This window comes from Acipenser ruthenus, chromosome 4, assembly GCF_902713425.1.
Source record: "Acipenser ruthenus chromosome 4, fAciRut3.2 maternal haplotype, whole genome shotgun sequence".
In the NCBI taxonomy this organism is placed as follows: Eukaryota; Metazoa; Chordata; class Actinopteri; order Acipenseriformes; family Acipenseridae; genus Acipenser; species Acipenser ruthenus.
The window spans coordinates 22,401,914-22,423,813 of record NC_081192.1 but is presented as its reverse complement, the minus strand read 5'-3'; the positions used below and the strand labels follow the sequence as shown (position 1 = coordinate 22,423,813).

General features: G+C 38.7%; 1 protein-coding gene across 5 annotated transcripts; it reads right to left on the bottom strand.

Moving 5' to 3' along the window:
• Nucleotides 1–1,066: 1,066 nt before the first annotated feature.
• LOC117962979 (TBC1 domain family member 2A-like) lies at nt 1,067–20,403 on the bottom strand. 5 transcript variants are annotated; one of them, XM_059022187.1, is made up of 5 exons: nt 12,710–13,207; nt 9,516–9,790; nt 6,651–7,040; nt 5,059–5,168; nt 1,067–1,201 (listed from the first exon to the last, which is right to left on the bottom strand). In XM_059022187.1, exons 1-4 carry the CDS (start codon nt 12,834–12,836, stop codon nt 5,064–5,066), a joined length of 897 nt encoding a protein of 298 aa, XP_058878170.1. In that variant the 5' UTR covers nt 12,837–13,207; the 3' UTR covers nt 1,067–1,201; nt 5,059–5,063. The 5 variants fall into 5 exon arrangements, with proteins under 5 accessions (XP_058878170.1, XP_058878172.1, XP_058878169.1 ...); XM_059022189.1 differs by lacking the exons at nt 1,067–1,201; nt 5,059–5,168 and adding exons at nt 10,267–10,531; nt 11,015–11,114 and having other exon boundaries at nt 5,772–7,040; nt 9,516–9,781; nt 12,710–12,828; XM_059022188.1 differs by lacking the exons at nt 1,067–1,201; nt 5,059–5,168 and adding exons at nt 10,267–10,531; nt 11,015–11,114 and having other exon boundaries at nt 5,773–7,040; nt 12,710–12,828.
• Between the last annotated feature and the right edge of the window lie 1,497 nt (nt 20,404–21,900).

Sequence of the window (21,900 nt, the reverse complement as noted above, 5' to 3'; positions counted from 1 at the left end):
GTGGTGTGGGTGGTGTTGGTGGTGGGGGGGTGACTTACACTCGACAGATTACAGTACTCTAAAGTACAGGGTTAAATGCAGTAAAATAAGAGCAAGTAAAGTGCATTTAAGGAAGAGTGATAAGTGTCCAGATGGAAAAGAGGAGTTTCTACAGGTGCTGTCTGAACAGGTGAGTCTTGAGGAGGCGCTGGAATTATTTTTAATCTGCCTGAATATGGCCACTCGTGCTTTCCACCACAGTTGTCTTTACAGTTGTGTAGAATATTAAAGAACATATCTGGGCCAGTATATTTGTGATTCCAGAAAAAGATATATTGTACAGGGGAGGGATGAGTAGCTAAGAATACACAACACAGTTAACAACCACTAGGTGTCATAATTTCTCAAATCAATAAATAAACACTGTTTGCATGTGTATTCTTATTGCTATTTATAATATAACAACACATTGCTCTAGTATAGTGTCCTGGCATAGCTACCTCCAACGAAGTGCTCTAAAATGTTAAACACCGGTAATGCTGCCATTACCTGTGGCACTGCTTACCGGTAATAGGCATTATTCTCTGTTTTAGAAAAGGATAAATTATACTAGTCCACGTCCAAGAAGTACAAGAAAGTGTTTTGTCTTTTTTGGCAACACCTTTTACTACTTAAAATGAGCGAATGGCATTAAGAACTTTCAATACAAAAGGTACAGTATCGGTTGAGGCCCTGGCAGTAGCCGATGGTGGGGTTTTGCCATGAGAAGGCTAGCAGAATGCGCTGCAGCTTTTGGACTGCGTCGGAGGTGGGCAAGGAGAAGTGCTTATTGCTGGTGAGGGTGCGGTGCAGGTCCAGCCTGATCTGCCGCGAGGCCAGGTGCTCCGACACCTCGCAGTGCTTCCTCAGCTCCTGGTAGCGATTGGGATTCCGCTTCCTAGAGACCTGCGTCCGTGTCCTCACGATCCAGCGCCACACCTGCTCCTGGTACTCCACAGGGATCCCACACCGGATCAGGCCCTTCAGCTCCGGGGAGGGAGCCAGCTGGTCCAAGGGACGGCTGGCCAGGTAGTTAGCCCACCTGGTCCGCAAAGGCTTGTCCACCATCTCATTGTTGCGCAGGTTGTTGGAACGGATCTCCAGGGCCTGGATTTTGGCCAGGAGCTTCACGTCCTCTACTTCATAATCAGGAATGGTCTTGAATCCATAGTCGTCGTACTCACTGGGAAGGAACAGAAAGTTAAACAAGGATGTTGGTAACATGCAGTATTCACATATTCCCTAAATTATCATACAACATTGTATAGTAGGTGCATGGCTCCAGGTTTTTGTGATTTAGTTATGTGTAATGAACCTCTATGTTAAGTTGTACTGTTATATTTCTAATCAGTCCCCTCTGCCAGCGTATTCCTCCCCATCGCTGCAGGAGAGCATTGAGTTAGTTAGTTGAGTTGGAACAGTTGGCGGAGAGAGACAAAGGGAGAGAAGGGAGTGGGCTGAAGTTTGACGGTTAGGAGGAGGTAAATGTGTTTGGAAGCCAGTACAAGAACCAGGAAAGGGTTATGTGTAAATGGTATATGTGCCTGAAACTAACCTGCCTAGGGTTATGTATAAGGCCCTGTGTAAATCGAGATTTCACGAACTGCGCAGAAATTGCGAACTTAGCCCAATACCGTGATTTTTTCAATATTCTTATAATTATTATTTGTATTTCATACGATGGAGGTAAGCTATTCTGTATGTCCTGCAATGTTACTGCAAATCATCTCTTGACAGGCATTTAGATTCAAGTATTCACTGAAAGAGAAAGGCGGAAATCCAAGAAACCAAAAACGTGAACTTCCATGTTCCAAAAGTCCACTGAAAACCGTGAAGCACGAAACACATTAAATTTTGACCTGACGGATGTTTGTTTCCGCAAATATCCCTCTTGAAAAACTGGACAACCAAAAGTTACGTAATTTCTTCATACTGAGTGTAGCAAATGGTGGAGTGATTCCTTCATCAGCCCAGCTGAGACGTGAATACTTACCTAAAGTTGCCGACTATCACAAGCAGGAGATTATGGAATTAGTAAAACAGTCTGGTTGCTTGTCAATGGTCACTGGCGAGTCGACTGATGCCCAATAGCAATATATGTTTCACATTGTATTTGTTTTGCAGGGCCTAAATGGTGAACATGCATCTGACATAGAACTGAAAGCTGTCCTTGCAGATACACTTTACCTACAGGCTGTTAATGACAACACCGTTTCACAAGCTATTGTAAAGTGCTTGAATAACTTTGACGTTGATTTTGAAGATGTCAGTGCATTTATCAATCTATTTGCTGTATAAAAAAATAATAATAATAATCTGTACACAATTTATAAAATAGTTCTGTGCACAATCTGCAAAATAAGACACTTTACCCGTGATACTGCCTTGAATTAAAAAAAAAAAAAAAAAAAAAAAAAAAAAACACACACTATTTTCACAGGGCCTTATGTATGAACAAAGGATCCTGGAGTTTTCTAAATAAACTGTAGACTTGCTGCAGCCTCCGACTTCTTTTTGGGCATATATACACCTTCACTGCCTAACATCAACCCTTATATATGGTCCTGGAATTGCAGTGTTTATTGACGCACATTGCTCTTTATGTGGTTGGTTAGGGAGCAGTTCAATGTCAATCCAATCTTTGACCTTTCTTTTTGCCTACTAAGGTGTGCAGTGGTATTGTGATGTGGATTACTATACAGTTAACCGCAAGCTCATTTCAGCTGCTTGCATCAATCGCTCGAACAGCAGAACAAACATTTTCTGTTCAATTTACAATCAATACTATTCAATCTGAGTTCCTGTGCAGCTGTTAAGACTACAGTAAACTCTACGAAAGGAATTTCTATAATATTGACAAAAACAAACTGAGAAAATAATCATGAAAAATAGGAAATGCATATAATTTGCACTTCTGTTCTAAACAGACCATGCAACAAAACAAAGAGTTTTTGTTTTGTTTTGTTTTAAAGAAGTGACAAACAAAATATATATTTTATTCAATTATTAAATTATCACATTAAAAGAGCAGGGCACATGACATAGAAAATCATAGACAGCAAAGCCCAGAAACTACTGTAAGTTCCTTATGGACACTGTGGCTGTGAAGGGTCATTTCTTTGAAAGTTAAACTGTTGTGTACAATACATGTTTTTTTTCGATTACGATTCGGAAATCAAAGCGTTTATGTTTTTGGCAATTTTAGCAGTTTTAGCATAACCTGCAACTGAAATTATATTTATTTATTTATTTTTACAATTTTTGCTATTTGGTTCTTCTTTAAACCAGAGTCACCCTGGTATCAAATGTGATACCTATTAATTCAAGTGCTCCCAGAAATCCTGAAACAACTATACTGTAGTACAATAGTTTTTCATGTCACAAAAATGGTCTGATCCTAAATATATCTAAAATAATTTAAAACCATTGCCAATCAGACCAGATAGATAAAACATCTAATTTGCTGCAATCATACCAGCCAGTAGCTGTTTCATTGCACAGTGCACTCAGGGGATATCACTATATGGAGCCATGACGCAGGCACTAGGACAGATCAAGCACTGATACAGAAACAGCTACAACTTGACCCACCCCAAAGAACACATTGGGGTCAACAAGATTAAACATTAATTTAATTTGCAAACCAGGCATTTGTGTTTTTGTGAACAGTGCCCTACATTCACAGCACTGTACTTGTATTTAGAATTCACTACATATCTTTCCAATTTGCTTTCTGCATCTAGAGAAGACCTAGATTTGGAGATGAAAGGGAAACATCCCAGTCAGTCTGATCTGTTCATTCTGGGAGACTGGAGCTGGCTCAGTTGCTAACTTCTCTGTGGTTTTAATTAGTAATGCATGAACACACCCGAGGTTGCTGACCAGGCTAACAGCCAGCCAGTCAGAACTACTATGACAGTCAACTAAGAAGAAGAAACAAGGAGTGAAACCTAGCAGGAGTACAAAGAAAATTATAAAAATAAGGGAAGTACAGTATAAAATGAAAAAAGAAAAACCACAAATTACTAAAGAGAAACATAACAGAGGAAGTATCTCTGCAAAAAAAGCAAATAATGACCAAAATACTGACTGCCTATGTCTTTATTTATGCAGATACTAGACTACAATAAAAAGGTAAGAAGGTATGTGGAGAAGTGGTTAGGGCTCTGGACTCTTGACCCGAGGGTCGTGGGTTCAATCCCAGCTGGGGGACACTGCTGCTGTACCCTTGAGCAAGGTACTTTACCTCGATTGCTCCAGTAAAAACCCAACTGTATAAATGGGTAATTGTATGTAAAAATAATGTGATATCTTGTAACAATTGTAAGTCGCCCTAGATAAGGGTGTCTGCTAAGAAATAAATAATAATAATAATAATAATAATAAAAGTATATTAATAAACATGGTAAACCCAGGTAAATTATTATAAATGCATTGTATAACCATGGGAAAAGCATGGGTAAAACTGCAGAAATACTGTGGTTAAACAGGAGGCCAAAGGAATGCTTTAAACTTTTAAAAAGTTACCAGGATGTGAAAATGATACAAAGTGAATCTAAAGTTGTTTTTTTTTATTTTGTTTTGTTTTTTTGCGTTAGACTGTGTAAGAATAGTGCCCAGTAGGTCACCAGCTTGCGTCACTACATTAGAACCACTTGCAATCCATGTGTCACTAAGCAGTTTGCTTTATCGTAATGTACCAGCATGCTAGTTGTTCTTTAATTTACTTTGGCTTCTTAGTGCAGACAGAGATGTCTCTAGGCAAAATCACAGATCTCATTGTGGTTTTGTGGTTAAAGCTATAAGAAAAAAGAAATAAACGAAACTCATTACTATTACTATTAATCTGGGGCCTAGGCTATAAAAGCTGAAAATAAGATGTTTAGTATTAAATAAAGTCACTTATATATTAGCCTTACACAGTGACAATACTGCATTAAAGACTTGTAGGTAAGGATAATATATTTTTGAACATATATGTTTTTTCACAATGGTTAAATGGGTACAGATCTGTCACACAGCAAGCTGTAAAGCACATACCTTCATCAGGAGGCCCTTCTCCTCTTCTGAACTGTTCCTCCACAGCTTAGTAAGCTGGTAGATTTCAGAGCTGAGGAACTTTTTTGGATCTTGTGCGCCTCTATATCGTCCTAGTAAACACAGTAAACGAATGAAATTAGAACACAATCTGTGATTGTACTTAAAACATTTCTACTGTGAGCTCTACTTATTAAGAGCACAGGTTTGACCTAGTCCTGACTGATCACTGCTTTTCTTTGCTTTCATAATTGTACTCATTTGTACCCTATAAAACACTGTTTGAAAATCGCTGGGATACGTAAAAAAAAAGTGTGGCTAACTAATGTCAATTAATACACTGTACAAAAACAATATACTTGTTTTGTTCTAATAACAAAGAAATAGAAGAAAAAAATAGTTGGCCAACTGATCACGTGTCTGGAATTATTATTTGACTTTATATTAGTGGATTTAAGTTTTGCTAATAAGCAGATAAGTGGTCTCCTAACTTTTATCAGAGAGCAGTGTACCCCCTCATGCCTAGTAGCCTGGGGTTACACAAGGATCTTTTTTTTTTTTTATACAGTATGTTTATGTTATTATAATAATTTTTGCTGTTCATTGTAACATCACATCAACACTGTGCAAGCCTGACCTATAGAGTACAAAATCACAGTAACGTGATACAAAGTACAGTCGATCCTGTCGTATCTGATCCTGTAAGATATGACACCATCATTACCAAATGGACCTGTGCCATGTGTGACTTACATATGCTGCTACCAACTGAATGGTACTGATGGAAACTGACCAATGCACATTTTATTATGGGTCTAAAACAGTAAATTCAGCTCTTAGCAGGTCAGAATTTGTACACGCTGTCACTTCACATAACTGCCCAGTTTAACCATAGTAAATAAAAGAAAAGTAAAGGATTCATAAAATTACTGTACTGTTAAAAAGCGTGCATCCTTGTTGTTGTTTATGTCTCAGGTTAACACACACAATGTAAAAAAAACCTGTCAGATTACTTTGGCATACACTGAGAAAGCACGTTAAGAACTGTTTGGAATGCTGTTTTGTAAACTGAGAAATACTGTACTTCAGTGCTTGTGCAGTCATTTTCACAGATTTTTTTGTATAGAATACATGCTGTGTCGTACTTTGGTGTTTTAGGCACACTGATGTACCTGACGTTGTTCATTTATAATGCCCCGACGTTAATAAAGAAACTACAATATACTAAAACGACTTCCTCTGAGATACAATATTAGTATATATTCGCTGGACCCCTGGACCGGTTCTACTATAAATGAATCATTCTTAGACTGGAGTGGCAAACAGTAATTGTGTGTCTGCTCCAATGCTAATAAAATCTAGTTAAGATGTCATGTTTGTAATGCTTATTGGATGCAGAGAAGGTGCAGAATACCGTATGTGACACCCCAGCAGTGAAAACATGGATCAGTTACTTTACTGCTTTTTCACATCATGCAGGATTACATGGTGGTCAAACAAAACCAAAAAAAAGAGTGTGGTTTTATCCGTGTTTCTTGAAACAAGAGTTGACGTACTTCCCATGGCTGTAATGTAAAAGTAACTTTTAAAATAACCTTGAGGTGCTCAATCTTCTCCTGCAGCCTGCAGAAGGTCTCTGTGCCCATGGAGTTGGCTACGGTACGCTGGGGGTCAGCCATGCAGGCGGCCACCTGCTCGGAGAGCTTGAGGATGACTTCCTGCTTGGCGTTGTTCTTCTCCATCATGAGCTGCACGTGCTGCTGCAGCTCATTCACTTGGCAGTCCTGCATGGCCAGCCGCTGCTCCAGCTCCTCCTTGTCTTTGAGCAGGGCCTCCAGGCGGCCGTCCAGGTCCGTGATACACCTCTCTTTGTGCCGCACCAGTTCCAGCCGCTCCTGCTCCCCTGCTGCTGCCAGGAACTGTTTGCTGGTCCTCTTCTCCTGCTGTGCTGCCTCCAGGGCCTTGTGAAGGAGTCGCACCAGCTCCTGATTTCAAAACAAAAACACTATGGTCATTTACTCTTAAAGGTGAAGCTTCATGAGCTGTGTTGGAGGTCCCGTAAATAAATTATACTTTACGTGGTCCCTGAATAATGCACCTGTACTTTCTTTGTAATCTGAACCAGGTGGGATCAGACCTGTTCAGATTAGTGATTTGTTTGGAGTACTGATAATAAACTGTACCATACTAAAAATGCCTGGTATAGTATTTGTTTTAGGTTTTTGATTCTTGCATTTCCTGAAAAATCTGTAATATCCCTTTGAATAAAAAAATACTGTTTTACTTATCATATCAGGTAAATTCAAATAGTCTACTGTACAATGCAATAGTCTACTGTACAATGCAATTTTCCCTAAAAAACAGCCTGTTGCAGTATTTATTAGTAGTGCATATGAGAAAAGGCTCTGAAGTTCTGCCCTATATTATACGTCAGTGGCCTTAAAACCAATTATCAGACATTATTATTATTATTATTACTATTTTGTTTATTTTGCAGACACCTTTATCCAAGGCGACTTACAGAGACTAGGGTGTGTGAACTATACATCAGCTGCAGAGTCACTTACAACAACGTCCCACCTGAAAGACGGGCCACAAGGAGGTTAAGTGACTTGCTCAGGGTCACACAGTGACTCAGTGGCTGAACTGGAATCTGAGCCGGGGACCTCCTGATTACAAGCCCTTTTCTTTAACCACTGGACCACACAGCCTACTATTTCAATAACAATGTCCTTTTTTTAACCAATTATAAAAGCTGAATTCAGTTAAGTGTTTTTAGAAAAAAACAGCAAAATGACTGAAAATTCTGCACACTGCCTGCTGGTGGTCATTTTTCAAACCATTCAGGAGATCAGCTTAACTTGTGTGTTTTTAACAGGCTCAAAAAAGACCTTGTTTTTGCAGCTCTGTTCTTTGTACTCTGAAAGAAGAAAACAATGATAATGCAATAAAAGTACCAAACACTGGAAATACTGTCCCAGTATTACAATAATAATGAGCAATGGTGTCTTGTAAAGTGGTTTCATAAGGTCCAGGATAACCGTGTCTTTAATCAAGACACAAAAACTAATGCACATGCACAATAAATTCTGTGCACAAATAAAGATTGTGTCTGTTGGTCTAATTTTAGATCAAATATACAATTAGCTACAAACTCTTGCATGTTGCAGATCAGGTGCATTTGAGCACCGTGTTAAAAGTCGTATGGGTTACTAACAGGAAACAAGAAGGCGGCGATGCAAGATTAAAGTTTATGTTTGGGAAGCAATAAAATATGCTTATATGCTTATTGAAGCTCATAAAAATGTAAAAGGAAGTTTTGTGACCATACAGGCAAAAATGTAAGCTGTCTTTTTATCATCATAAGATACAGAGGAGTCATGAGCGAAAACCCAGAATTGCATTCAGGAGCTCTATTGTGACTGTTTAGATCTAGCCCTGCAGAAACAGTCCCTGCACAGGGCACAAAATTACCCCTGACTTCCTGACTCACCCTGCACACCATGCACTCATGCCTTTACCAGCTGAGCCCCTCGGGGGCCCCAGAGATTTTGTATTTTAATACACTTGTACTGTATGTGTTGATGACAAAATAATAAAAAAATTCTACATTGTAACCTTTATGGATTCATAGGAACAGTAGTACAGCACAAGAGTTTCAGTTACAGACAATGAAGCAACACAGACTCTCTTCACTGTTTCAGAAGTGCCCTTCAACCCTATTTTACATACACAGCTACTATAGAACATCATACCACCATGTTTATAACAATTTGGATTATCAGCAGTACAGTTATCACACTTTTAAAAAGCTCTCCTGTTGGGTAATGCATGAGTTATTCTGCTAAATGCGTTTGCCTTCACACCCAGTGACACCTTAGCCAAAGAGGAAAGAAAATGCACAGTAAAGCAACCAATTTGTGGTCAGCATGCAGGTTTCTGACTTGCATAGAAAAAGAGTTAAGACATCACACAGTCAATACAGTAGATCAGTACTTTAATCAGTTTAGGCAAAATTATTGCTGGTCTTGGATTTGAGTTTGTACTACTTTGTGTAACTGCTTGACTAAATCCACTGTTTCTGTCTTATGTTCGTTCATACCATGCTTATTATAGATACATCATATTTAAATACTATCATACAACTTTATAAAGGTTTACCACTGTGTTTTTGCACAGTATTTTTTACAGTTTTCCCATGCTTTCCCCGTGATTAGACTGTTATTTTCCCACAGTGTACCCTGGCTTTCCATGTTTATTAATATGCTTTACCATACCTAGCTGGTCTTTACAATGCTGACCTATGCTGTACCACTATGCTTTATGATTTTACTATGGGAAACATTTATAAGGTTCAATCATTCATTGTACAAGTGCCTCACAAGACATATTATTTAATAACTCAGTTATCAGTTGTTATGTGCTTAAATATACTTCAGTCACCCAAACCAAACATATACCTTTTGTGACTTGAGCTCCTCAGTGAGCGTGAACACCTCGTGCTGGAGTCTGGATAGTTTGTCCACGGGGCTCCCCTCCTTTCCTGACACCACCTCCCCAGAAGGCTGAAGAGAACTGGTCATTTTCTTCTCCCTCTTGTTCATGCTGCTTGATGGAGAACTCTTTCCTCCAGTCTTTGCTTCCTGCGCAGACTCGTTTGTAACTGAAGAAACTGAAGGAGCTGAAAGGACTGTAGGTGCTGGGGGTGTCAGAGGTACAGGCGGTGCTGGAGGTGCTAGGAAAGACAGCAAGCAAAGAAAGCATCTGAAATGCATGAATATTTATTTAATATATATATATATATATATATTTTTTCTTAAACTTGCTGGTTCTTTATTTTATTCTGGAGCCACCTACCTGACAATATACCCTTCATAATCATTAAACAAAAAAAGAAAATAATGATTATTTCTGGAATTCAAATTTGTTATACATACAAAAATCATCATAGAACCCATAGTACCGATGTTAATTCTAGGGTGCCTAGCCAAAACTACAATTTGCTGCAAAAGAAAATAGTTGTTAAAAAGAGCTGTTGTTTTCAATGAAAGGTGAAATTGTGAGCTATCTAGTGAGTTTTCTAGAAATTTCTTAAAAAAAGGCTTTATTGACACTCATTCTTTATCCTATTAACAAGCTTTACTCCTGCATGGTTCACCTTTTAGGAACAGGAAACCTCTGCACATTTATAACAGCAGAAAGAGTTCTTACCCTGCATGAGAAGAATGTAATAGTTTCAGAGCCACTGTGGTGGTCCCCGCATTGAACTGATCCAGACATGAACTAAGCAGAGACAGGGCAGTTTCCTGTCAACTGAAGGATGCACCTTCGAAGGATGCACATTGTTTCCCCCAGTATCTGTGTCACAGGATCCTCACAGGGACAGTCTTCCGACTGCTGAATCTTGTCAAAGTTGAACACACTCCGTCTCAGCTCCTGAGCTGGCTTGTTTCCACAGATATTGAGGACTGTGTTCCTGTAAGGGCAAGGCAGAGGAAACACAAACTGACTTCTGAAGGCAAAGTACAGAGAAAACGAAACTAAATGCATAGAAACAAACACACACACACACACACACAAACTAAAGTAGTACACAACAAATAACAAAATCCAAAGCTCAACTGGTTGCTTCTCTTGCTTACAGGCAGCTGCCTGGATAGGGCTGACTAGTTTACATAACAGGTTTGAATAACTTCTGTAAATTTTCAAATACAAAATGACCTTAGGATAAAAGCACATGTTGCTTTCCACTAGTGAAAACTTTGCTGTTATTAAATAGAAGCCAAGGAATATATTTTGGTTACAAAATATTTGGTGCTAGCAAATCATGAGCAACTGACATTGCCCTAGCCATTGCCGTGATTTTGGTACTTACACTGTACGTAAGAGAGCCATTTAATTCAGTGTGTTTTCCCATTAAGAGGCACATAAAAAACAAGGTATGCAGGTAGTGTCTTACTGTATCTCTGTGATGGGGTGCTTGTCTGGCAGACAGGCTGCGGCTTCTCCGACTAGGCCCTTGGGGGTCTTTACTGCTGGGAGGAAGTCCTCTGTCCTTCCTGAAAAAGAGCACAAGCATCTCAACTGCCCATCCCTTCAAACAAAGTACACATTTCATACATATTAATTTATTATGTGGAAATGCCATTCTAATGTACTGTAATACATTTGTACTTACTTGCTGGACTTCATGGAGTAAATATAATTAAATGATTAGATATACAAATGTATTATTTGGTTCCATTCTCCGTATTTCCAAAAGCTGTAGATATATGTATGTTTTAGTGAAATGAAAATTTCCTTCCCTGCACCTTTTGCTTGGGAAAGTTTCTGGCAACATTAGAGAGTCTCAATCACAACAGCTGTCAGAAACAGTGTTTGCGGGCTGTGTTGTTTAAGCTGCTGTCTTAAGAAAGTACAGGTTAAAAGTATACGTCATTCTTATACCAGAAGACAAGAGTCAGCTGTAAATACTGGGTCTATTTTATTATACATACGGAGGTGATTATACATCTTGCCAGCTTTAAACCTGTATACAGTACCTAGTCTAAAACAGCACCAGATCTAAAATACTGTAAGTCTACTGGGTGTTGTTAATAAAGAGTTCAGTGGTATTTAAATCTGGTGTTAAGACATTTTTACAGCTTGTCTTGTGAGTAGTTTGGACAGGCAAAAGGACTGTAAAATATAAAAATTGACAATTTTATTATCACAGCAGTAAATTGAGAAAAAATAAATAAAATAGCATTGGGAGGGAGCAATATTAACCCAATTTGGTTAACCTGAATCCAAGTATGAACCAAGTATTTCATTAACATACATTCCCCACCATGACTGTAAATTCATGACCATGACAAGCATTATGAAATGGCAATGCAGTTTCCTGAAAAGTCCCAAGACATGAATGGACGCACAATAAATATTACCACAGAATGTGTACACCTAGTTTAACCAAAATTAGACAGGTGTGACATACAGATGGACAGATGAACAGCCAGAGTCACCTCCACACAACGCTGTTGTTATAAAAATGGAAACAAGGCAGAAGATAACATCACAAAGTGAATCCCTGTCTAGTTACCATGTTTGTGTTCTCAGCAACTAAGCCTGCTTCAAGGCTTCAAGCACAACAGAGCCGGCGAGTCATCGGCAGAAATGAGACTGTCTCACTGTGAACACTCTCAGCATGGGTATGGGGCAGAATTGAAATCACCCTTTTGTTATTTTGAGTTCTTTCCACCACACAGCACCAACATTCTCCTGTATGATCATCATTTTTGATTGTTTGAATTCATTAAGATATCTGACACCAGACACAATAAACAAAGTCCTGGTACTTTTGTTACCTCACCTAATTAAAGCATTGCATTTCTTGCTTCACATTACACCTCATGAAAATATCTTAGATATAATTACAATAAAGGGCAAAACATGAAAAAATATGTGGTGGTTACAAGAGTATAGCAACACTTTGTAAGCGTTTAGAATAAATAATTTAAATTGGGTTATTCCGGTTCAGCTCTTTTGTTTTGCATGCACACAACACCTACCCTGGAACCCTTTTCTCCATCAGATCACAAACTGAAGAACCCCACCCCACACACAATTTGGTCGACTCGAGCTAGAATTAAAACTGGGCTGTCAGTGAGCTTACCTTCCCAAGGTGCAGAAGGCAGCTGGCAGAGCTGTGTGGAGGTAGTGGAGGGCTCTGCAGGTATTTTCACCAGGCTGGTATTGTGCTGCCACCGTTTTATTTGCAGCTGCTGCAACCAATACAGCATGGCTTGGCTGTTTAATGCCTGTAAAACAAAAACAAAACAAACTAGATGGTAACTTTACAAGTTGTGGGGCTTGCTTTATTGGGAAAGTGGTCAAAGTAGCTGATTTGTGTCAAAAGTCACATTGTTTATTAATTGTCTCATGCTTAGAATGTGTTAGAATTTGATATTTCTCAAAGTTCTATGACAGTTAATTCAACAGTGGGAAGTAGCCTACTGAAAGAAGTTGATGCGGTTACTAAAACAGCTGTACCTCTTGATTGGTAGACGCCATTCCTGTTTTGATTTCATATTTGAATAGCTGAGAAGTAGAGGAAGATTTCATTTGCTCTGAGTAGTTGTCTAACTTGTTGGGAAAGTGGTCAAAATGGCAGTTTATAAAAAGTTAGAGAAGATTTTAGTTGGTGCGGTTACTAAAACAGCTGTATCTCTTGATTGGTAAAAGTTATTTCTGTTTTGATTTCAGATTTGAATAGCAGAGAAGTAGAGGAAGATTCCATATGCCCTAACTTTTTGTCTTACTTGTTGGGAAAGTGGTCAAAGTAGCCGATTTGTGTCAAAAGTTACATCGTTTACAGTAAATAGAATGTTGGAAGTCTGGGAGTTTTTAAACAATGGGGAGCTTTAGAATGTTGAAAAAAGTCCCATTAAAGTGAATGAAGATGGACAAAAAAAGGATAAAAAGCTTAATAGTTTAAAAAGTATAAAATATATCAAAAAGTTGTATAAAAGCACACTATTCCAGACCGGTCTACACGTTTTAAAGTTTGAACGGCGTTTCTAGCTTAAATGGTGTAAGAGGAGTAGCGTGCCAAAGAATAATAAGAAGAAGTACGTTGAAGATTTAAAGTGGGGACTCTTGCTTCGCAAGCCCCACTAATAAAAATGGTTGGTAATTGTGACAGAGAATGAATGAATCCTCGTCAATCTCCCTCTCAATCTCTGAGAGCGCTGTATAACCAGAACAGAGTGCCCCAGAATGGATGTTTTTGCAGTTCATTCCAGGGTCAGTCGGAAGCCGGACATTCAGGAAGGGGGTGGGGCCACGATACCTGAAGTCAGCACCTTAATGCGGTAGGTGATGTGTCAGTCACGGATTGGAGGAGACGTGATTGGCCGCGCCACCGAAAGAGGGCATGACGGAGGGTTTTAAGGGGAAGTGGCCCCAGTGATCTGTTCCTTAGTTTTGATGGTTAAACTATAAGGACCGTATGCACAGGAGAATTAAAAGTACTGTGAGTGTTTTGTGTTTTGTTTGTTTGTCAGTTAACTGTCATTGTTTGTTTGGCTAGACGGCTAACACGAACCGGGAGCTGTCGCTGCACGCCAGCACCAAACCCCGGACTACACTGACCTACTGTTACCTCTGTGTTTGTCTTTCACCATTCACTTGCACTAGAGCACCCACTGTCAGGAGACATGTCTGTGTCTGTGTATTGTGTGTTTAAAAAGTGTTTTTATTATTTCGGGACTGTAACCCTCCTTTTGCATGGCGCAATACACATTGATGTGTAGAGCCCATGCTTATTATTTAAAGTGTTGTTGGCACGCAACCCAGCTGAAAATAAAGAGCTGTTAATTGGGAACTGTCTTGTGTGTGTTTGTTCTGGAGCACTGCATCATCACTACACCTGCACACTGCAAACCATTCCTTCACAGTAATCAATTTTTATCATTGCAAAAATTTTAGATGTAGGGAAACCTGCTTGGGGGATGCTATTGTGTATTATCAAAGCAGCATCTGAAAAGGATTCCCTTTGTTATACTGACAACCTTTTTACAGCAAACACTTACAGAGCTGTTATTTTATAGCTTTATAAGAAAAAAAAAAAAGATTAAAATGATAGCCTTGCTCTGTTCGCTTAACTCAAACTATAAAGGAAGGCTGTGGATTTTAAAGTGGTCACAATGCAGTCAAATACCAAATTCAATATACTTTGAAGTTTAATATTTTACCTTCAACTTACTAAACCCTCAATACACCATACACTAAGTTTTTGTCTTTTCTTTGGATACATTCCTCCCCCACATTATCATACAACAATCAGAGCCTTTTCTTGCACAACTGGCTGGATGATGCTCATGTAAGATTACAAGTGCAAAGTTAGTAAGAACCCCTTCTTTCATAGCCAATGAACAATTTATAACTTGTTAGCTGGACAGTTTATTCTGAGTTCAGGCCATGGGAAGAATGGTGTGGAGTACTGCAACGTAACTTATAAGTGACTATATACTGGGATATTAGAACGGAACATACATTATATATAAAATTGCTACTGCTTCAAATTAATTCAACAATCCCTTTCATAATTGATCAAGCTTATCCGTAGATCATTATTACGCAGTGTTAAGCATGTTAGCTGCAAGCTGTTAGATTGTTAATATACACATTTTAAAGACTGAGAACAACAAAGCTAGAACAGTAATGCTTATTTTTGTGTTCACAACCAAGAGCATTTGACAAGAGCATTTGACAAGAGCATTTGATGAAATGTATGCCAGTAGATACAGGGAATACATTTCTATACCAGTTTAGGATGAATGTATTTATTTTAGGTAAAGCATAACATGAGACCATACAATGGCTAATTTAATGTAATTGTATGCGTGTATAAATTACATTTATATACAGACGTGCTCAAATTTGTTGGTACCCCTCCACAAAAAACAAAGAATGCACAATTTTCTCTGAAATAACTTGAAACTGACTAAAGTAATTGGCATCCACCATTGTTTATTCCATATTTAATAGAAATCAGACTTTGCTTTTGATTTTTTATTCAACATAATATTGTAAATAATAAAACAAATGAAAATGGCATGGACAAAAATGATGGGACCGCTAACCTAATATTTTGTTGCACAACCTTTAGAGGCAATCACTGCAATCAAATGTTTTCTGTAGCTCTCAATGAGACTTCTGCACCTGTTAACAGGTAGTTTGGCCCACTCTTCCTGAGCAAACTGCTCCAGCTCTCTCAGGTTTGATGGGTGCCTTCTCCAGACTGCAAGTTTCAGCTCTTTCCATTGATGTTCGATAGGATTCAGATCAGGACTCATAGAAGGCCACTTCAGAATAGTCCAATGTTTTGTTCTTATCCATTCTTGGGTGCTTTTAGTTGTGTGTTTTGGGTCATTATCCTGTGGAGGACCCATGATCTGCGACTGAGACAGAGCTTTCTGACACTGGGTAGTACATTTCGCTCCAGAATGACTTGATAGTCTTGAGATTTCATTGTGCCCTGCACAGATTCAAGGCACCCTGTGCCAGGCGCAGCAAAGCAGCCCCAAAACATAACCGAGCCTCCTCCATTTTTCACTGTAGGTACAGTGTTCTTTTCTTTGAAAGCTTCATTTTTTCTTCTGTGAACATACAGCTGATGTGACTTGCCAAAAAGCTCCAGTTTTAACTCATCTGTCCAAAGGACATTCTCCTAGAAGGATTGTAGCTTGTCAATATGCATTTTAGCAAATTCCAGTGTTTTTCTTTCAAAAGTGGAGTCCTCCTAGGTGTTCTTCCATGGAGCCCACTTTCGCTCAAAAAGCGACGGATGGTGCGATCACAAACTGACGTACCTTCACCTTGGAGTTCAGCTTGTATATCTTTGGCAGTTATCCTTGGTTCTTTTTCTACCATTCGCACTATCCTTCTGTTCAATCTGGGGTCGATTTTCCTCTTGCGGCCGCGCCCAGGGAGGTTGGCTACAGTTCCATGGACCTTAAACTTCTTCATAATATTTGCAACTGTTGTCACAGGAACATCAAGCTGCTTGGAGATGGTCTTGTAGCCTTTACCTTTACCATGCTTGTCTATTATTTTCTTTCTGAATCTCCTCAGGCAACTCTCTCCTTTGCTTTCTCTGGTCCATGTTCAGTGTGGTACACACAATGATACCAAACAGCACAGTGACTACTTTTCTCCATTTAAATAGGCTGAATGACTGATTACAAGATTGGAGACATGTGTGATACTAATTAAACAAACTAATTAGTTTGAAATATCACTATAATCCAATTATTTATTATCTTTTCTAAGGGGTACCAACAAATGTGTCCAGGCCATTTTAGAATATATTTGTAGAATAAGCAATAATTCATCTCTTTTCACAACTTCTTTGCTTTATTCTATGACATACCAAAGGCATGCAAGTATACATTATAAAATAGCTTTTAATTTCATCACTTTTCAGGAGGAATGAAGCATTATTTCAAAGAGCTGTAAGGGTACCAACAAATTTGAGCACGTCTGTATATATATATATATAAAACTTTCAGGTTCCCAGTGCTCAAAAGCTAATTTTACACCCTGCACCAAATGACAGACATTCAAACCCCTATTGCATTGCAGTTCCCTCCATTGCAGGTTTTAAAATTAGCCTGATTAGCCACAGTGTATAAGTAACAAGTTCCGATGTGTCATATTAAACTCAAAGTAAAACCAGGAATGGATCAAACTGCTATGCAATGGAAGTCTTATTTCCATCCCTGGAACACAGAGGTATGGTAAAGAACATTAATAAACCATGGTAAACTACAGTAAATGCATTGTAGAACCATGGGAAAAATGCTAAATTCCTGCGTTAAATTTACTGTGGTTAAATTTATAAGGGAACCCTTGGTATTGCACAAGGGCACTTTCTTAAAATGACACATCGTTTTTTAAGGTTATTTGAAAAAAAATGACAGTAAGTGGAAGTCCAAACTGATTAGTGTATCCTCAACCAAAGCGGTTGTATCTAACAAAATAACTTAACTGAGACATCAGTATAGGCACAAACCGTGTTTTTTTTTTGTTAACTTGTTTGCTGTAAGTTGTGTTTGTTTCAACTCAGAACTGCACTTGTGTGTTCTACTCAACGAATGGAAGTGCAAGATGTATATGATTAAGTTTTATTGGCTGGCTTGTTACTGCTTCACGTACCTTCACAGATTAGGGGATTTCCTATTGCTTTAATTTTAAAAAGACATACCTTCAGCACAACAACCCGTCCTGGGATTTGAATTTGAAAGGTCCCTTCCTGAGCTTGAGCCGGGTAGCCAAAGGTAGCGTTAGCCAGGTCAATGCTTCCCAAGGGATTGACATCCTGTGACGTTCTGTAGTAGTACAGCTGGCACTTCTTCTCTTCGAAAATAAACCAGCGTGCTTTCCAGGCCTTCAAGGGCCCCCCCAGTTTGTTCAGGTACCCACACAGTTTTGTGGAGGAGGGTTCCATCTTAGTTTTCATGACTGGCTTCTCTTGGGCATTGCTCTGGTCCATGTGTGTGGAATCACCCTCGTTCTCCTTGGTGCTTTCCACTTCCTCTCTTGCACTGGCAGTGAGGTCATGATGATTATCTGGGCTTGTCAGATTGGGATCAGCTGCAGGCATGGGTTTTCCGACTTGACAGTCCTGCTCCATCTTAACAGTCCTCACCATGTGTCCTCACAAGATTTCAAAGAAAAGATGTTAACTGGTTTGTCTTTGGCTATTGAAAAGAGGTGTAGTATGGTGTGACAGGGTCTTCCTCGTGTCACGCGTGTGGGTAGCCGCTGTTCAAGCATACAGAGAGACAGAGGTGGTGGTGTTGAAAACGCCGGCACAGGCGCGCAGGTTTTATTCACAAACAAACAAACACAAACCGAAAGTAAAATAAAGATGGTCATGTGACGTTACCAGCGATGGTAACGCACAGAGGACCAGTACATCAAGCTGTACAAAAAGTGCAAAATAAAACACACTCCCACAAACTATACATCAAAGGTGCCGTGAAAACGGCAGGCCTTGCAGCAGCCCTGAACCATCTCCCGCGGATGTTTTTAACCTGACGGACACTCGATCAAGACCCGCCCACCTGCTGATTGAGGTCCAGCCCAGCCAATCACCTGCTGCCCTTCCCCTCAACCAAGCCTAGCAATAATTCAATTAAACAAATCAGCTCCCAAAATGACACAAAATAAACCCATTCCACATACAAATTATATAACCAACACTAAATACACACGTGCAGGGCACTTGCCCTGCTACATATGGTATAATCAATTTTCATTCCCTTTATTAGCTTTTCCCTGCCCCTTGTCAGTTAGTTAAACTTTCACAAACACCAGCTTCAGCGAGGGACGAATTTGTAAATAAAATGTTACATCCTTACAGTCCCATGTGAGTAACAATTAGTACAAAAAAAGAAGCTATCAGCTATGAAGGTCTGAAGAAGAGGTACTAGTTTCCCTATGCTCTCTGTGGTGATTGCAGTGTCCCTTATTCAGGATTATGTTCTATGAAAAATAAAATCTAAACTTCACACAACTTTAAATTATTGCAACTTTTTTAAAACACATATTTTAATACAGGATTCTATTGTTAATGAGCACATTTGCTGTAAATGCTTTTTTTTAATAATGTATAACATACAGGCACTGTAGTAAATACTACTGGCAATTACACCTCCTTGAAAGTATGCTATAGTAAATTCTGAAAAATTCTATAACCACTTTGAAGTATGCATTATTCAAGGAGGTTATAGTAGACTACAGTACTAAGTATGGCCACTATAGTTTACTGCTGTATAATAAAAATGCATTTACAGCAAATTACCACTTTAAAGTACAGTGTTTACAGCAAAATACTGGAGTAAAATGCTGCAGTAGCACAGTTCATTTTATTAAATAAATAAACCAAATCTTAAATCAGCAATAGACAATTGGAGTGTTCTGATGTAGTTAAGACTGAAGGTGGCCTCCATAAGGAAAAAACACCAGAGCCCAATGACAAGGAACAAAGCGTATTAATGTGTAGCAGGCTACTGTCGTGTTTTCAAAAAAAGGGTTTAAAGCTGCCTGACAATGTGAACTGTACGCATTGGATACTTCAGCATAAACGCCCTTGCCCTAATACTTTACTGGAGTAGGCTTTCATCCAGCTATTATTAGACTTCTTCAGAAAATGAATTTGGGATCTAAAACTGAAATATTGTGAAAACAATTGGCATTTCCTAGACTTATTTGGTAAACTGACCGTGGTTAGACGTATCAGAGTGTTGGAAATAATGTTTTAGTTTCACTAATTACAAGACACAGTACAGTTCCACTTGTGCAATTACGATACATACTCCTAACAAGAACACACACCCTTCATGTACAGTAATACAAAACAGCTCACGTCTTAACCACGATCATTCTTCATTGCAAGTACACATTTACTATCAACTGCAGCTTCAATATATTCCACTTTCGTTTTTTCCTTCAGTAAACAACCTCTGAATCCCGTAACTTGAGAGAGCACTTATAAATGAATAACACTTCTCTTGGTTCTTACCTCATTCACTTACAGAAACGACTTCTTCATTGTCGTAATACTAGAAGCTTCGTGTTGTCGTAATACTAGAAACTTCGTATGAACTTTGTGCTCCTCAATGTTTCACAACGACAGTTTAAACTTGTTCCCCGTGCTATGGTGACAGTTTAGGTCAGTGGACTTGTTTTATCTCCTCTTTGACGATGGTTTTGTATATGCATTTCCTTTGGGTGGGTTATTTAAAGGGTCTTCCTTATTACAAACCTCTTTCTTCGTTCCTTGCTGATAGTGTTTGGGGAATTTTAGCAATGTCACGTCTTCCGTGCTTGCGTAATCCCAGACACCACTGACCTTTGTGGCAAACAATTACAACAGTGAGCAGTTACCTTGGGATTACACACCAGGTTCAGACGCATTGATTGGACTAATGTATCCGCAGGCGACCTAAGACTCACCGTTTCAACGGTGTCAGTAGTGCTCAACAGAAAAGAATGCATACAGAAAAATATTGTATACTGGCCATGGGCTTTGGTTTTGCCAAGAGCCGTAACTAAGCATTTAGCTACCGGGGCATGCAAATATATATATATATATATATATATATATATATATATATATATATATATATATATATATATATATATATATAAAAATTGCATGCACCTCCGGTTAAAGCAACCGGAGGTGGATGGAAAGACTCCATATCATAGCTACCGGGGCATGCAAAACTCCATATCGTAGATACCGGGGCATGCAATTATATATATATATATATATATATATATATATATATATATATATATATATATATATATATATATATATATTACTATTATTGTTTTTTTTTTTTTTTCTTTTTTCTTTTTTTTTTGGATGTTAGGAGTTAGGATGGTATTTACTCGCGCATAGTTTTGAATGTTTTTTCTGAATCTCTCCTTTAACATGTCTGAAGTGGATACTGTATTACTTAAAACGTAAATTAACGTCTTCAAACGTGTTAACAGTGAGCAGTTACCCTGGGATTACACACCAGGTTCAGACGCATTGATTGGACTAATGTATCCACAGGCGACCTAAGACTCATCGTTTCAACGGTGTCAGTAGTGCTCAACAGAAAAGAATGCATACAGAAAAATATTGTATACTGGCCATGGGCTTTGGTTTTGCCAAGAGCCGTAACTAAGCATTTAGCTACCGGGGCATACAAATATATATATATATATATATATATATATATATATATATATATATATATATATATATATATATATATATATAAATTGCATGCGCCTCCGGTTGAAGCAACCGGAGGTGGATGGAGACTCCATATCCTAGCGACCGGGGCATGCAAGACTCCATATCCTAGCTACCGGGGCATGAAATAGGAGTGCAGCGTATTAGTTAGGGCTCTGGACTCTTAACCGCAGGGTTGTGAGTTCAATCCCCAGTGGGGGACACTGCTGTTGGACCCTTGAGCAAGGTACTTTACCTAGATTGCTCCGGTAAAAACCCAACTGTGTAAAATGGGTAATTGTATGTAAAATAATGTGATATCTGTATATTGTAAACTAATGTATAATGTGATATCTTGTAACAATTCTAAATCGCCCTGGATAAGGGCGTCTGCTAATAAATAATATATATATTACTATTATTGTTAATTTTTTCTTTTTGTTTTCTTTTTTTTTTTGGATGTTAGGAGTTAGGATGGTATTTACTCGCGCATAGTTTTGAATGTTATTTCCGAATCTCTCCTTTAACATGTCTGAGGGGACACTGTATTACTTCAAACGTGA

Bases quoted from the DNA above. Each gene is read 5' to 3' on its own strand.
- LOC117962979 (XM_059022186.1), bottom strand. From the start codon at position 12,836: ATGCTGTATTGGTTGCAGCAGCTGCAAATAAAACGGTGGCAGCACAAT. The intron at 9,791-12,709 runs GTAAGCTCACTG...TGTCTTTCCTAG, and splicing joins GCCTTCTGCACCTTGGGAAG to CACCTCCAGCACCGCCTGTA. The intron at 7,041-9,515 runs GTATATGTTTGG...TTTTGAAATCAG, and splicing joins AGGAGCTCAAGTCACAAAAG to GAGCTGGTGCGACTCCTTCA.